Source organism: Etheostoma cragini, chromosome 13, assembly GCF_013103735.1.
Source record: "Etheostoma cragini isolate CJK2018 chromosome 13, CSU_Ecrag_1.0, whole genome shotgun sequence".
Classification (NCBI taxonomy): Eukaryota; Metazoa; Chordata; class Actinopteri; order Perciformes; family Percidae; genus Etheostoma; species Etheostoma cragini.
Window position 1 is genome coordinate 20,386,162 of NC_048419.1, and position 17,371 is coordinate 20,403,532.

Genomic DNA, 17,371 nt, shown 5'->3' on the forward strand with positions numbered 1-17,371 from the left:
CAGGGCCCTCATGTGAGGAGGGCCCAAAAAGATGCTAGAATGAATAGCTGTGGATGCGGGGAGGGGCCAATAGAAAATGCCTCTCTACAGCAAAGGCCTGAATGTTGCGCTACGTCCCTGCTAAGCAGCGCTGCACATGTGTATGCTGAAATTATTTATCTCAAACGTTTTGAACTTGCATTCGTCAGGATTTTTTTCAGAAAGTGAGACATTTTGGTTTCAGTGGCTCTTGTGAGGAGGAGGCTGGAGATACTACATGTTGGGTGCATCCAAAGACAATGGAGATTTCCAAAAAGAAAATATTATTAAAAAAAATCAGAGAAGAGTTGCTGATTTGGGAAAGATTTCCACTTCCTGGGACCTTTCTCTCTCTGTGACTCCATCTTCAGCAAGAATTTCACAGGCTGATGCACCGATAATCTCTCCTCAAGGTATTCTCTTTAAAATGTATTTACACACAGAACCTATTTTAAAGACTACGCCCGGGAACTTCTCGTCAAGAATTTGCACACCAGTAACTGCTCCTATAAAAGCTGTAATCCTGTATCCAAAGTTCTCTCTCTAAGGCTCGGTGCCCATCAGACACTCCTCCCTTTGAGGTAAAATCTCTCTTTAAGGCCCCACATCCAAAAGAAAAAGCTCTATTTAAGGTGTAAGGTGTAAAACTCTGTTTTTTAAGGTTCTGCATCTGCCGTGATCCTCTCTTCAAGGCCTTATGTTAAAATGAACACCAGGAAACTCTCTGCAAGGGTTAATGTCTGCATAAAGTTCAACAAACTGGAACTCCACCTGAAACCTTTCAAAAATGTTTCAACGTCCATCTGAAATCTCTTTTTAAGGCTGAATTCTCTACATGACAATATTAAAAACCTTCCTTTAGGCCTTAACTGTCAACTATCCTCTCAGCTTTTAAAGGGGTTTCAGCTTCTAAAATCCACTTCTCTTTAAGACTGATTATTTAACTGGAATCTCTTTTTTAAGACACTATATCACCAAGAATCATGACTCATTAAAGTTCTTCAAAGTAAAGTTAACCATCTACAAAGGACTTCTCTGTAAATATATCCATTAAAAAGACACTATAGCCACTTGAATCCATCCAGGAACCTGTTTTTCAAAAAGATTTTTTCCACTCAGGAACAACTCTTCATGGCCGTTTATCTACCAGGATGAACTTTTTACAATCTGCCTAAAATCTGGGTGGTAAAAGGTGAAAGAAAAATCATAGGTGATGTCTCAACCTCTAAACTTTTACAAGCCCGGTGCAAAAAGCGTTCACATCATTGTGTCTTATTTACATTGAGCGTCTACAACTGTTACCATAGCAACCGGAGCAGGAGCGCTGCAGCATGGGACTCAGCTGCTTCAAGTCCTGGAAACATGACAGTACAGGCCACAAAGGTGAGATGAATGAATGCATGCACGCACGCACACGCACACACACACACACACACACACACACACACACATACACACACACACACACACACACACACACACACACACACACACAATCAACAGATTGTTTGTTAATCTCTCCAGTCCTCTAGCTGTGTGTAATTGTGCGTTGCCCTTCAGTGATAGGCCTATCTGTTATATGCTGAATCAGGGTTTTCTAACTGAGGTGAGGTGACTTGTGTGTGTGTGTGTTTCTTACATGTATGATGTGACTTTGACCAGGACAGAAAGTGGTGCAGGATAAAAGATGGGGAAGAAGATGGGGATACGTGTGTTAATGAGATAAAGCTACGGATGGGGTCGTGGCGTTAATGTGTATGTGTGTGTGTGTGTGTGTGTGTGTGTGTTATATTGGTGGCTTATTGTGGGGGTTAACAGAAATTTGACATGTGTGGTCTCATGTTACTTTTCGTTCTTTTTTAAGATTCATGTAATTTATAACATGTCTTTGGTCCCTCTGTTAATTTCTTAATCCCTCACATTAAAAAAGACAGCAGTTGTAAAATTATATACATTTACCTGACAAAGTCCTCTACCACCCATGTGCATTGTGACATTTTAAATACGACCACCATCTTTATTTCTCTTAAACAAGTAGTTTTGTGCCTACGCCTAACCAAACCTAAATGCTTTGTGAAACTCATCCTGCTTTTTTTGGATTGGAAATTGCCTCTAGTATGCTGAAGCACACTTCGGACAGATTGTATGCACTGTATGCCACAGTAAATGAGCATTTTCTTGCATTCAAAACTAGGGGGCATACTTTGCATAGTTTCCGGAATTATGGACCCCAAACAAAATCGTGACAAGGCATAAAGGCTCAGTGTGCCAATTTCAATCCTCGAAGTCTGATTTATTTGCAACTTGGCTTGCATTTTGATTTGGTTATAAATGACTCGGACAAGCTCCCTAAAAACCGCCCTGTTTGTGTATATACAGGTAACAGAGATGTGTTGGCCAGCCCAGGCTCGTATTTCTTCCTCTCCAACAGTGCTGGTCAAGGTGACGAGTGGCTGAAGAGCCTAAACAAGGGTGTCTGGATCCCTTTCACAGGTAAGTACACTTTAGTCTCACATTGCCAGACCAATCTCTACAGCGTTGTGGATCGGTTGTGGCCACACCTCATATACATTCTGGTTTGTTTGCATTTCTTTAAACCAATCACAATCATCTTGGGTGGTGCTAAGCTCCGGACACAGAGATGGTGGCTCTGCAAAATGGTCTCAGGAAGGACCTAGTTCTGGTGGAACACTTGCCCCCCTCAAAGTCCACACACTACAAAAACGTGACCTATTTAAATTAGCTCCATACTGTATATTAAACATAATTTGCTCCTACCAGTGTTTTGCCATGTGTACTTCGTCCATAGCAATCCCTCACCAATCAATCACTCTTCAAAATACTAGATACTAAATGCTGTAAACACATTCTTTGGAAAAATGTTACAATAATTTCCTGACAAATCTTCAAAATCTTCAAATCTTGCCATTTTCAGCATGTAGCTTGCGAGCTCAAAGCATTTTTTTAGTCATAGCAAAAGGAGTTTGAGAAGAGCACATATAGAGACCTGAAGGTGAAGGACATCCGTATCCTAGAAATGTACTTCCTTTAATCCAGACTAAGGTCAATTAAACAACTTTTCTTTTGCTGTGGAAGGCCTTTCCTCGTGTTTCTAATTGGAGGGTGGAACTTTGTTCTTTTAAAAATCTTCCTCTCTTGCAGGGGTCTTTGGTCAGCGTCTGGAAGAGACAGTGTTATATGAGCGACGTTATGGGCTACGTCTAGTTCCTTTAGTGGTGGAGCAGTGTGTGAACTTCATCAGGGAGCGTGGTTTGCATGAAGTGGGCTTGTTTCGCCAGCCGGGACAGGCCAGTCTGGTTAAGGAGCTGCAGGAGGCTTTTGATGCAGGGGAGCGACCTTCCTTTGACAGGTGCAATCCCTCCGTTTTTTGTACTGTACTGTTATCTGATCACTTGTTTTAAAAGGTGTTAGCATGCTTTGTTTTTTGTTTTGCCTCCAGTAGCACAGACGTCCACACGGTGGCGTCACTGCTGAAGCTCTACCTCAGACAACTGCCGGAGCCTCTGGTTCCTTACAGACGATACCACGACTTCTTGTTCTGTGGTCAGAAGCTGTCGAGTGACCGCACACAGGTGACTGCAGCTCTGTGCAAAACAGAAACAATTCATAGAGCAGCTTTAAAACACCACCTGGGAATCTTGTTGTTGCTGATCTTTAGTGGTTTAACTTGGCTCACCCGCCTGCTAAACCACAAAGGGCAACAAAACACTGCTCCTGGGATATTTTTGAAGTGTGGTTGTGTGAGGTACTTATCTCCACAGTGTGTTTCCTACAGTAGATGGGGGTCAACACGCCCCTAGTTTGGGGAAGCAGACAAGAATATTGACACAGAAGCTAAGCAGTTTGCTGCTGTGGATGTGGGCAGCAGCTAAACATATTTTATCCATCCATACATCTTCATGCGCTTATCCAGGCTTCCAGCAGGGGATCCAAGCCACATTAACCATATATAATCCCTCCACCTAGTTCTTGGTCTTTCCCAATGCCTCCTCCCAGCTGGATGTGCCTGGAAGACCTCCCTAGGGAAGCGTCCAGGAGGCATCCTCACCAGATGCCCAAATCCACCTCAACTGGCTCCTTTCGACACAAAGGAGCATCAGCTCTACTCCAAGCTCCTCACGGATGACTGAGCTTCTCACCCTATCTCTAAGGGAGACGCCAGCCTACCTCCTGAGGAAACCCATTTTGGCAGCTTGTACCCTTGTAAACATATTTTAGCCACTAGGTAATACTTTATCAGGGAGGTAATACACTGAAATACCTCACACAACCTAACTTCAAAAAACTATCGCTTTAAGTTACTTTAAGTTTATTGAGGAGACGGAACAAGAAAAAAACCTGCAAAGCCCCGTTTCTTAATAAATACATTTTTTTATAATAATTCATAATCATGTTTACATCAGCTATCTATTTTAGCTTGTTAATTGCCACTTGGCAATTAACAATTAAATTGGTTAATTGCCACTGACAGTTGCATGTAATTTCCCCCCTCCTGTAAATATAAAAACATTAAGCAGGTTGGCCCCAATAAAGCAAGAAAAAAAACAAAAAAACTTCTTCCTTCTTTTTCCCCCCCTTCCTGAATCCCATCTGCCTATTATTCCACCCCTCAGGTTTTGGGGGAGTTGAGGAATCTTCTTCATGAGTTGCCAGTAGCAAACTTCAACCTACTCAACTTTATCTGCCAGTAAGCACCTTTTTATTTAGACAGGTTTTTAATTCAAGTACTTGTCTTATTTTGATAAGGTTAATGGTTAAACTTGATGAGACTTCCTAAAAAATGGCGGTCTTTTGGTTATGCTTCACATGGGTGGTGGAAAGGCATGTTGTTCACTAATTTAATTTAAAACGCAGGTTTCTAAATGAGGTCCAGAGTTTCTCCAGCAGCAACAAAATGAGTGGCCAGAACTTGGCCACTGTGTTTGGGCCAAACATCCTTCGAGCCAAAGCTGAAGACCCACAAAGCATCATGGGAGGTAGAAAACACAAAATAATTGATTAATTATTCTTTTTTTGAAGAATGTCTAAATGTGTCTACTAATGTGTCCTAGGTGCAGTACTGGTCCAGGTGCTGATGTTGGAGCTGATCAGAGAGCATGAGTCTCTGTTTGCCAAAGTTCCCCCACTCATCTCCGCCCGTCCATCTGGGGGTTCACATGCATCACCAAGTGCTCTGAGGCAGCCTCATCTCCACCCAACGCCCTGCCTCCGCCAGCTGTCCATGCCTCTCATCGTTGAGTGTTCCAGAGACAAACAGAACTCCAGGTGCAAAAGACCAGCCTTAACAAATCTCATTTAAGTAACTGCAACTAAATAATTGCCCTTAAGGGATTAAAAAAAAGTATTCTGATTCTGATAAACATCTCACAGACTCACAGTCTATCTGCGTGCTCTAGCAACTAGCCACTTCCAAGTGCCTACAAAACAAAACAATAGGAAAAACTCAAGAACAACATTCACAGAGAGAAGGAGACAAGTAATGGATCCCCATTACTAAGTCTCCTCTTTCCGGGCCTTTTATACTTTTGTTCTAGACATGCTAAACCAATAACATGTTCTTCCTACTTTAATCCTTTCTTTCACACACATTCATCTTCAATGTCCAATTCTACCTTAAATGATGAAACCTTTGATCAAATACTGTTGTAACGTTGGTCCTTGCTAGTGCAGTAATTTTAGACCTACAAAATGGATCATCTTGAAAGTCTAACCTTCATTTCCCTGCTTTCTGTAGTTGCATCTACTCTGCTGCTGCCAAATCAGACATATCCTTTGCCCAGAAGAGACTTCTCGGCCATCGCTACACCTCCTCCCACCCGGAGAACTGCTTCTACCCATTGCCCTCCTCTAGTCAGCCCCTTCAGCATCACTACGAGAGACACAACATGGATAATCACCAGTACCATATGGGCCAAGGACCATCCTCAGCAAATGTTCAAGACTCAACAGACAGCCTCCAACTACAAGACCAACTGCCAGACAGCTTCAACCCCAAACCGATACTCAAGAGCTTGGCGAAGGCCAGGCCCGTCCAGACAGAGCTAAGTGCTGGCTTCTGGAGCTCTGGTGGTGCAGAGGAAGAGTATGCAGTGTCAAGAACAGCCAGCGAATGCAGCAGTGAGGCTCAGGAGGACAGCAACCTTTCTGCCTACGACAACTTTAACAGAGGGTCTCTACAGAGGATGGAGGACGTTACTGGTGGACATTTTGAGACTAACGTTCCAGGAGGCCACATTGGTGCTTTTGAAGAGCAGGTAGAGGTAGAGGAGGCAGGGCAGACAAGGGACTCATCCTCTTCATGGTCTTCCTGCGAGGTTCTACCATTGGACGAGAGCAGTGATGCATTGAGAGCGGTTAGTCCGGACGTGTCACCAAAGAGACTAAAAAGATTACCTTCAAGTCAGGTAGCAGAAGAAGAAGACAATGATAATGAAAATCATGAAGACAACAATGACAAGGATGAAGACGTTGATGATGAGGATGTTTATGATGAGGATGTTCATGATGAGGATGAGGATGATGATGATGTTGACGGCGTTCACCACCATAACTCACCAGCCTCCTGTTCTGTACTCAGTGACAGCCTTCTAAGTACGGGCAGCTCAGACGTGTTCCTCCCCTCTGGTCCTCCAGACCTCCAGGGGCCTAAGCCTGACTCACAGCCCAGGGACACTCATTCAATGCTGGCCGAGCTGCGGCAGCAGATGGCCCAGCAGAAGGTTGAGTACCAGGCCAGGATACAGAGGTGAGACACTAGCACAAGTAGGAAATAAGTTGCCTGATATTTCACAAATGTGACAAGTATCTAGTGTTTGTTGTATAAGTGAATGTATTATATGGCATCTGTGTGCATTGCAGGTTGGAGCGCTGTAATGATGTCCTGGAGCGGCAGGTTGCGGTACTGCGGCTCAGTCTGGAGCAGCAGAAACATAGCCGAAGCTTTGCAGAGATCAAAATCCGCAACATGGAGCAAGCCAAAGCAGACGCCGATCTCCGAAACAACACGTTGCAGAGAGAGATGGAGATTTTCTTCCAAATGCATGGAAATATCAAAAGAAGAGGAGGGGATGAAGGAGGAAGAGGAAGAGCGAGCCTTTGAAGATGGATACAAAGATTGATGAATTCTTTAAAGTGTTTGGAGCTTGATGAAAAGGATGGATGAGTGTGAAAGATCTCGACTGTGAGGAGATCCAACTCTTCTAAGTTCATCATAGGCAGCAACCTCTGAAGTGAACCGTGAGGGCAAAGAATGAAATGTTATTGTCCAATCCAGAAGGCAATCTAAATAAATATGTTTGTGTAATTTCAAGTTAGCCCCTGCTTGAGAAGGTTAAAGGAGAATTCCGGTCGATTGCAACACGTAGCTCTGTTGTTTGTAAATTTGGAGTGCTATCAGTAGAGAAAAACTAAAACAATTGGTGCTGTCCTCCTGCTAGAGTTGGCACCCAACAGGCTTAAAAACGGCAAACTTTAAACGTGGTTTTAGCCTCTAAACATGTTCAAAATGTCATTAATAGTGCCTGACCATATGCAGTGATTTCTTCTGAGTGAACACAGTGAATATGACTGCGGTAGATGTGAAAGAAATGCGTGAAAGTTCTGCTAATTCAGCTGTGTTTAGTTCCGGTGTTGAGAAGACAAGACTTAGGGACCATCTACAACTTACAACGCGGAAAAGAGATACAACAAAAATATTTTATTTATTTAATGATTACATAAGGTGGTGCTTTGGGCCCATCTACAAACTACAACACTGAAAAGAGATACAAATATATTTTAAAAATAGAAATGCGCTTATTTTTTAAAAGTAAGTGCTGTAATACAACTAGCATGAGATAAGTAATAATAGAGGTAAGTTTGGAGACACCAGACTCTTTAATCATTAAATTCATAGCCTGCATATTTTTGTTGTATCCGTTTTCTGGGTTGTAGTTTGTAGACAGTCCCTAAGCTCTCTAACTGCCATCTCAACACAGGAACTAAACACAGCTGAATTAGCACAGCTTTCATACGTTTCTTTTACATCTACTGCATTCAGATTCATTGTGTTCACTCGGAAGGAATCACTGCACATGAGCAGGCACTTTTAATGACATTTTGAACATGTTTAGAGGCTAAAAACATGTTTAAAACTTGCCCTGTTTGAGCCTGTTGGGTGCTAACTCTAGCAGGGGGATAACACTTTGTAGGCAGCACCGATTGTTTTCATTTTTCTCACTACTGACAGCACTCCAAACATACAAACAATAGAGCTAAAGTGTTGGAATCGACCGGAATTCTCCTTTAAGTTCACGATTTCCAGAAGAAAGCAAAAAAGTTTAACTTTAAAGAGATTCACAACTGATCCCAGATTTTAAGATTATTCCAGTAAGAGAGAACTGCTACTGCAGTGCATGTTGCCAGAATTTGTGGTCAGAGTCCATGTCCACATAACACATGGTGCACTAATGTTGGTCTTTGCCTTCTTTAAAGCCATGTTATGTTGTTTTTGAGTTTTGAGCTGCCTCCGGCCTTTTCCCACTGACAATCTTAGTGGGTACCCTCTCAGACTTGTCTCCAAGAAACTTGACCAAACACCACTGATGTTTACTGTCATAGTTTCTGGGGAAGTACTCATCATGAACGGCTGGAACTAGACAATCTGTTGTGAAGGGAGAAAACGTTCATTCCTTTCCGACACAAGAGTTTCAGTCTCTGACCACAAAATAATTTATCTGGGACAGGAAAATCCTAGCCAAAGTTGGGAATTTTGCATTAGGCTTTAGAAAACTTAACTTAAAGAGTTATCTTCCATAGACGTCAGAGTGATGACGTTTTCCAGTTCCTACCATAGACCGTAACATCTAAAAGGACAAACGATTTTGAATTCCACGTGGGAAATTCAAGCACCATTCGCCACCATTCGCCTCATCGAGGCAGCAGACACTGTACTAAACACTAGACTTTTCACGTATTTATAAACCCCAAAGTACAGAGAGTTGTACTAAGTGTAAGTGGTCAGCAACTATAAGTTAGAGCACAGGGGAAATTTGTGGAAAACCTCAATGCCTGTGTTTTTGTTTCTCACAGCTCAGGACCAACTTTATTAGGAATTCATGACTCATGATGCAGGGAACTGAACACAGCATCATGTCCTGTTGTCCTTGCGCCGATACAAGGAGGGACTTGTTGAAAAAAAAAACATTAACGAATCAATCAACTGGTATGATTGGAGCATAACTGGTTTACTTTAGGATACAGCTCTGGCAACACACCTTTTTTCATTATATTAGAGATGTTCCGATTCCAACACCAGTATTGGTATTGCCTCCGATACCGCCTACAATGTTGGTTTTGGTATCAGGAAGTACTGGAGTTTATGCATCGATCCGATACCACATAAAGAAAATCTATGTTAAAATAGTTTTTTTATGTTCTTTTTCCGTGTCGGGCTCAGTCGGTGGAGTGGGCGCCGATATGCGGAGGTGTACTCCTCGACGCAGCGGACGTGGGTTCGGCTCCAATTGTTTGTGTTTGTTCATGTTTCACAAAGAGTTTAACTTGAGCCAGACCGACAAAGATAGAAATCATATCACATCCATCATAAAATATATGACACACTGGTATCGGCTCAGTACTCTGTATCAGCTCGATACGCAAGTTCAGGTATCAGAATCGGTCATCTCTAGTAAAAATATATATTGAGCAACTCAGGAACTAGACTGACTTGCTGTTCAGGAATTCCTATAGACTGAAACTGCACTCCAATGGATGGAGGATAAAGATGTTTTTGTTTTTACATTTTAAGAGGCATCGCAAAGACTGAAAGTGTACACGACCCGCTCAAATATCAAAATACCAGTCTCGTTTACTCTGCATGAAGGTGCTTTTGCAATAAAGCACTTTACCCAAAAATAAACTGATAATAATCATCAAATCTTTTCAGTGTATTTGTCAGTTTTGAACATGCATGTGTCCAGTGGGGCTGACAGACTACAAATTTACAGATTGTCTGATTTAATTGGTTATCACCGATGTCTGCTGGTTTCCTCTGGATAAGAAATACAATCTGACAAATTTTTCTTGTTTCAAATTCTGTGACATCTCTGGTTTGGAGGATAGGACTGACAGGAGGCCCATCTCTGGCTGACGATGGAGGAGTTATGATTGAGTAACTTTTAGGATTATTCCAACACCACATCAATGCAGCACACATGCCCCATCTTAAAATGTTAAAAAAGTGAAATATATCCAGCCTGTGATTGGGATCCGCTCTAAAATGTAATGGTTTCTGCCCACGCTAAACCCTTCCATCAAGTTTTTTGAAAATCGGGCCAGTGATTTTTTTTCCTTCATATTTCTGCAAACAAATAAAAACAGACACACCAAGCCCAAAAACATGACCTCCTTGTCAGAAGTATTACACAGTTAAAGCAATAGTGTGTAGTTTCTACTGCCCCCGTGAGGAATCCAACATAACGACAACAAAACTCGGTTGGCGTGTCCACATGACTTCCGTGAGCATGGAAAGGTTTCGGCAAAGAAGCACAGAAACGGTATAAATCAAGGAAAATGTGTCTTTATCATCAACTGAAAAAAATGTTTAACAGGTGACCAGAAACTGGAATTCAGTCAATTTGTACTACAGAGTCACACCACCACACGGCACATTTGGATTTGATATTTCAGTCAGGTGGAGATTTAAAGGGAACCGCGTCACACTTTAAACACAAAGCAATTGGGGACACAAACTATCAAACAAAAACACTAACTGAGCATAAACAGTCATATTCATTTAGTATTTACAGCTGCTGATAGCAGAATGTTGTTTTCTGTATCCAACACAACATCTGACTGACACAGCAGAGTTACAGGTGGCGATTGACTGGGACAGGACATTTTTCACTTCTAACGCTGTAGGTCACATAACACATAGGAGATGTTACCAGCGAACAGTCTGCTTCCACTAAATAATAAAAGTGAAATGATAACAAAAATCAGCCAGGTGCTTCACTTCATATGACAGCTGAATCGCAGCGCTTATTAAGCTCTACAAAGCTCCACACCCACAAGCTCTACAAAGCTCCACACCCACACATCTTGCAGAAACCTTGTATAAAGACCCATTTATTAGCTAGTACTGTAGTGTTGTAGTACTCAAGACCGGTCTGAGGACCACTTTTTGAAGCTGTTGTCTCGGAATAGAATGCTCTTTTCCGGATTTAATTTTAAGACCAGTCAAGATTACAACTGCAGTAATATCATTACATTCCATTTTTTAATGGAAAAAAACAATGTGGATCTTTCAGATCACTTGGAGGAGTGCCTATGGTTTGCATGTTTCACTTTTTATTTTAAAGTGTGTCTTGCAGTGTGGGACTTGCACTGGTCTGGTCTTGGTCTAGACCCCTTAAAGTCTTGGTCTTGATAAAGTCTTGAAGTCATGACTTGGTCTTAGTTTAGGTTGTTGTGACTACAACACTAACTTGAATGTTTGACACATCTCTAGTGAGACAAACCGCTGAAACCTTGGTGCATTTTCTAGAACAAAACCCTGTACTTCTTGCACTGCCTTTGTGTTTACACGCCAAAAGCAAAAGTGTATTTGTGAAAAGCTCTTCCATTTATTCTGAGTGACACAAGGTTTCTGCAGGATGCAAGCGGTGTGCACACCATCCATCTTTTCAGTCAAAGTGCATACTGCAGCTGTTAAAGCAACACTATGTAAACTTTCCCTCTTTGGTCCCCTACAGAAGAGGTGCCCAAATTCTTTCATATAAGAGGCCAAAATGTATCTGGATGGAAGGCAATTGGCCAAAAGTAAATGTTGATGTTGAAGAATACCGTGATTCTTGCCATTCTCGGCAGACAAAACGTACATATGTAATATTAATGGCAAGTTTAACAGCACTGTGCTTTCAATTCCTGTTAAACTCATTACGTACTTTTTAACTGCACAAAATGTAATTTTTGTAGTCATTCCTTCTAAAATAAGAGGAAAATGAGCATGAGTATGTCTAATCCATGGCAGGCCAAAACAAAGAGCACAAATTTAGCCCGCGGGCCTCAAATTGGGCAGCCCTGCCCTACAGGTTCTCACTGGAACTACGGCCAGGCGAGCTGTAGTTCCAGTGACACAACCTGTAGAAGGACTAAAGTGAGAAAAGTTTCATAGCGTTATTTTAAGCACCAAAACGCATCAGAAACAGAAACTCTTTTTATATTTGAACATTGGTAGAAAACAGAGGCAGACATGTTAACGGAGCTTCCACAAAACTAAAAGAGGCCTTGAAACTCTCTTCTTTTTGGTTCTTTTAAGTGTTCCATTTTGATTGAGTCCAGCAACCTGAAAACACTGCGGCATGTCAGCGTGAGAGCCCTGGCCACATGTAGCTCTGATTTTTACACACACATCTTTTTTCTTCTAATCCGTAATGAACGAAAATCTGCTGCTAGAGTAGCATATATTAACAATCTTAATCTATAAACTAAAACATCTATAGAAAGTGGAATGCAAAACAAATGAGAGAAACGTTTCAGTGTTCAATTGTTTTCAGATTGTTTTGTACTGCTGGTTTGATGTGTATTCTACTGCAGTGATGGAAGTGGTTCGACTTATTCTTCCCACCTTTCTTAATGAAAATTCCCCTTTAGGAAGATAATTAATACATTTTAAAAACAAACAGGATGTAAAGACTATCAACACTAAAGAAGAGGAGGAGGTATCTGACCCGAGAGGTTTTGCGTCAGCTTGGATATTTGAGCATGTGGACTCTACGGTGGGAAGAGTGGGAATAAAGTGCATTTACAGGAGGATCATTTTAAACCATCATCTTCATCTTTAGCTGGACAAAGTCCGGAAGATCAGTCAGTTCCGCTCTCCAGGTAACCTGGACTCGGAAGTTCAAGTTGAATTTATTGGTTTGAGCCCGTGTTGATGCCAGCATGCTGCAACTAGATGTAACAATTATGAGAGTGTATGAATTTACAGGCAAGCGTCACAGTCAACACCTCAAAGCAGTGCCAAAGATGGTCAGAAGAACAGCTTTGATCTGAATGTCAGAGCTGGTGTTAAAAAGGTCCCATGAAACGGCTTTGAGTTTTTGCATGCATTAAGGACGTGTCGTCATGTTTGTCTAACCAGGGGGTTTGTTTACAACCTGCCCTGTCTGACTTCTTTTTAGTAATGTTGCCACTAGCCCAGATGACAGGGATTGCCTTTTTGAGTATTTTTACAAAACAGGACAGCTGTCCTTATTCACTGATCATACATATACCTACAAACAGGGATGCTCGGGGTGCCCAGATAGCTCAGTTGGTATAGTGGTCACACATATATAGAGGTTTGGTTCTCGACTCAGCGGGTCCAGTTTGACTCCAACCTTTCAACTGCCACCAGCCTTTGCTGCATGTCATTCCCCCCCTCTCTCTCCCCTTTCATGTCTTCAGCTGTCCTGTCAATAAATGCCTAAAATGCCCAAAAGATTATCTTTTAAAAAGGTGCCCTGCCACACAAAACCGTTTTTACTTGTTTTTTTTTGTTTTTTTAAACATATTAGGTCCATATATGTTATGTGATGAATGTGCAAATGAACTGCTACCTCCTCTTTCAGTGCTAGCCACTGAAAAGACATTAGAGAAGAAATGAGGCCAATTACAAAAGTTGGTCAGTTTGATGTCATGTTGCCTGAGCTCATTACTATTTATGAGTTCGCCCAGCTGCGCTGGGTAAAGGATGGGGATAGCCAGGCTCTCATTGGCTAGCTGTTAGCCAATCTGAGTCAAGCAGCATAGCTTGTTGAATATTAATGAGAACTGGTATAAATCAAGCCTTCCTGCAGGCTTTCTATACCACACTAGAATGGCTTGAAACAAAATAACCAAGGCATTTTTTTCACAAAAAATGTTACAGAGTCCATGGTAGAACTTCAGACATTACCTATTAAACTAATGAAATGTGTGTGGCAGGGCACCTTTATAAAAAGAAAAAAGTAATTCACGGTAATTCGTATATTAACTTACTCATTGTGTTAATATTGATCCACGTAATCATTACCACGCATATTGGCGTTGTTGTTAGGCAGTGACGTACAATGGCTGTTTTCATGACAGGAGCAGCCAGGTGATGTGGTATAAAAGACTAAGAAGGACGTTGGGGTGGACAGATGGGTCGACTAAACACTGGACATTCACCCGAGAGAGCGGTGCTCGTATCCGCTGCGAAACCAAAAGTCAACCTTGTTGTTTTAAGTTACAGAAATTAACATCCGTTCGTAACTACGTCAAGTTCAATGTCACTACGTTAAGTAGTTACGAACGAAAGGTAACTTATTTGAACACAAAACATGTTCTTTTTTCAAAACTTAACCAATTTTACATTTTGGAGCCAAAAAAATGTAACGGTCACCTAGCGGTGGTCGTTTCACAACGTTGAATAGAAGGGTCATATTGCTGAAAATGTACAAACAGGAATTATATACAAAAGTTGTATTAAAACCGATTCGCTGACCCCAAAAAAAATCTATGACATAATTGGATGAAAATGTCATCCCAAACCCATAACAACACAGAGTTTTCATTTCATGGGACCTTTGGCGTCTGAGTGATGAGCAGCTCTGACAGATGTGGTGCGTCCTCTCAGAAGCCGGAGGGGGTCAGGACGTTCATGTCTCTAGGTTTGAGCTTGTGTGGTCGCGCTGCCTCCCGTCGACCATCCACTGTGGGAATCTCCATTTTGGGAGGAGCCACTGTCTGAGCGGCGGAGTGGTCAGCCAGACGCGTGGCCTGTGACTTCATTACCTCCATGGCGGTTGGCTTCTGGGCACCGCGATATGCCTGCAGCGCAAAGCCTCCTGAGAAAAAGAAAGTCATTTCTTATATTTTGGCAAATAAACTGCACAAGGCTCAGAAGGATATACATAAAAAAAAAACAGCTTGCAAGTTGTTGAAAAGCTGACGTGTTGTGACGTGTGTGTGTGTGTGTCTCTACACATATATATATGTACACCTAAGTAAATATTATCTGGTATTACACTTTCTTTTTATCTATTTCTTTCATGGCGTTTTACATCACAAAAACACAAAAAAATTTTGTTCTATTATTTCCCTTTCCTCTTGCAAAACTCACTCTCCACCTCTGTGGTGGTCCCTTTAATTTCTTTTTGAAAAATATTATGGATTAAAAGGAGTGAGAGAATTCTCAACTCTGCGTATAGAAAAGCAGATATTGTTTACATCACATCAAACTTATTGTCACATTGGTGACGACAGATTCTATCACACAGAAACTGCGGATTGTACAAACTACACTAGGAAGAACAAAAAAGGAAAAACCGGGTGGGAGGGAAGGCGATGGTTGAAGGGGAATGGGGTGTAAGGTTTGATTAAACCATCACTATCCTCTCGGTCTTCTTCATTATTTTTTTTAGATTTGAGTGCATTTCATTTAGAATAATTGTGTTCCTGCTAATAATGAACATATTCTGTCAAACCGCATTGTCCATCTTCTGTGTGAAGAGCACCACAAGGAAAGTTAGTCTGTGAATGTACTCTTGCAGCCTCTATTGTAAGTAAATATCAATATCCAGCCATCTATAATGGAATATTAAACCACACAGGTACATCAGGGTTAGTGTGTGTTGCCCTCCACGTTGTGATTAATATCAAACAGTTATGTAGTCAGGCAACAACATCTGAAGTTACACATTGGTGTTTCATCATTTCTACCATCCACACAAACTTATTTTACTTTGCTGTACCTACCTACCTAAAGTCATCCTGGAAAAGGAATTTGATAAGTTTCCAAAACGACTGAATCGTCCCACATGTGAAAATGTAAATGTGTCTCAGCAGCCGTCCATGCTCTGAATTTAAAAAGGTCTGATTTGACTTTTATAGCACTGGGATGCAAAAAACAAAACAAAAACTATGCTTCACTGTTACCAAAAGCCAATAAGTGAACAGACTCAAACTAAATCAGTGTTTACCGTCAGTCTGAAGGTCATTTGTTCACCCATTAACCCAAATCCTGTTTCTGTTCATGCCATCCAGACAAACAGAGGGGAGTCTTTCATTGAAATTATTTTTATTGGGAATAACCCCTTGAGCATCTAATTTTCGAGGGGGTCCTTAAAAGGCAAGAAAATACAGTACATTCACAAACAGACAACACAAAACAAAAACAACTTGAGGACATTGAGAACATTAATAATAAAAAAATATACACATACTTCTTTGAAGCCTTGATATAAGCTTTAATTAAGTGTTTCATTTTTACGTTTGGTTTGATTGCTTGTAGTTGAGTAAAAAAATAGATGCCATGGGAACTAGACTGACAACCAATTAAAGGAGAATTCCGGTCAATTTCAACACATAGCTTTGCCGTTTGTAAATTTGGAGTGCTGTCGGTAGAGAGAAAAAATAAAACAATCAGTTTTTCCTACACTGTGTTATCCTCCTGCTAGCATTATGCAAATTTTAAGCGTGTTTTCAGCCTCTTATCATGTTCTAAATGTCATTAAAAGTGCCTACCCATGTGCAGTGATTCCTTCCGAGTGAAAACAGTGAATCTGACTGCTGCAGATGTGAAAGAAATGCAGGAAAGTTCTGCTAATTCAGCTGGGTTTAGTTCTGGTGTTGAGATGGCAAGAAGAGTGCTTAGGGATGTCTGCAAACTACAACAAACAACTGAGAAATATGCACTACTGATTCTACTTAATTAAGGTACAGATCTGTAAAAAATTTACTTAAGTACATTAACAAAGTATTTGTACTTTGTTACATTCCACCACTGGCTAAAATCATTTTTAAACAGACTTGCTTTGTTTCAGCGTCCTGGGTGCAGACTGTAGAAAGAGGATAGCACGGTGCAGCCAACACTGGTTGTTTTAGTTTTTCTCTCTACTGACAGACCTCCAAATTTACAGCAGCATAGTTTAACGTAATGCTTCAATTTCTGAGCGCTTACAGCTCTTTTTGTCAGGATTCAGTGCTCCACAGTAGGGTGATGCGGTTTACCTGCTGTGGCGGAGTCTGATCCTATGTCAGAAGTCGATTTCTGGACGAGCGGCCGAGGGCCGAACACGTTCCACCGCTCAACCGCCATGTCTCCTCCTGCCAGCTCCACACTGCTGCTGGAGGAGCTGACATCTGAACTCGTACTGCCGAACCAGCCCCTACACAAGCACACAAACAGTGTGTAAACTTAAACAGGTTATAGATTTTCAGTTTTTTCCCATTTTCTGGTACAAACAGACTCATTAACAGGATTTAGACCACAGGACATTAGACTCATGGAGGCTGTGTGTGTGTGTGTGTGTGTGTGTGTGTGTGTGTGTGTGTGTGTGTGTGTGTA

At 41.5% G+C, this 17,371-nt stretch overlaps 2 protein-coding genes across 2 annotated transcripts in view; one reads left to right on the forward strand and one right to left on the reverse strand.

The window, feature by feature from the left end:
- Positions 1-1,349: 1,349 nt before the first annotated feature.
- Positions 1,350-7,138, forward strand: LOC117955607 (rho GTPase-activating protein 22-like). Its single transcript, XM_034890204.1, has 9 exons — positions 1,350-1,401; positions 2,398-2,511; positions 3,181-3,388; positions 3,479-3,611; positions 4,653-4,726; positions 4,894-5,015; positions 5,091-5,304; positions 5,774-6,784; positions 6,898-7,138. The coding sequence occupies exons 1-9, from the start codon at positions 1,350-1,352 to the stop codon at positions 7,136-7,138; spliced, it is 2,169 nt and encodes a 722-aa protein (XP_034746095.1).
- A 3,443-nt stretch (positions 7,139-10,581) lies between these two features.
- LOC117956008 (putative monooxygenase p33MONOX) overlaps positions 10,582-17,371 on the reverse strand; it is a 12,379-nt gene continuing 5,589 nt past the window's right edge. The window contains exons 5-7 of the mRNA XM_034890852.1: positions 17,035-17,192; positions 13,992-14,870; positions 10,582-13,507 (exon numbers count right to left, since the gene is read on the reverse strand). Coding sequence (XP_034746743.1) covers positions 14,656-14,870; positions 17,035-17,192 — 373 coding nt within the window. The 3' untranslated portion in view covers positions 10,582-13,507; positions 13,992-14,655. The remainder of the gene's footprint in view (positions 13,508-13,991; positions 14,871-17,034; positions 17,193-17,371) is intronic.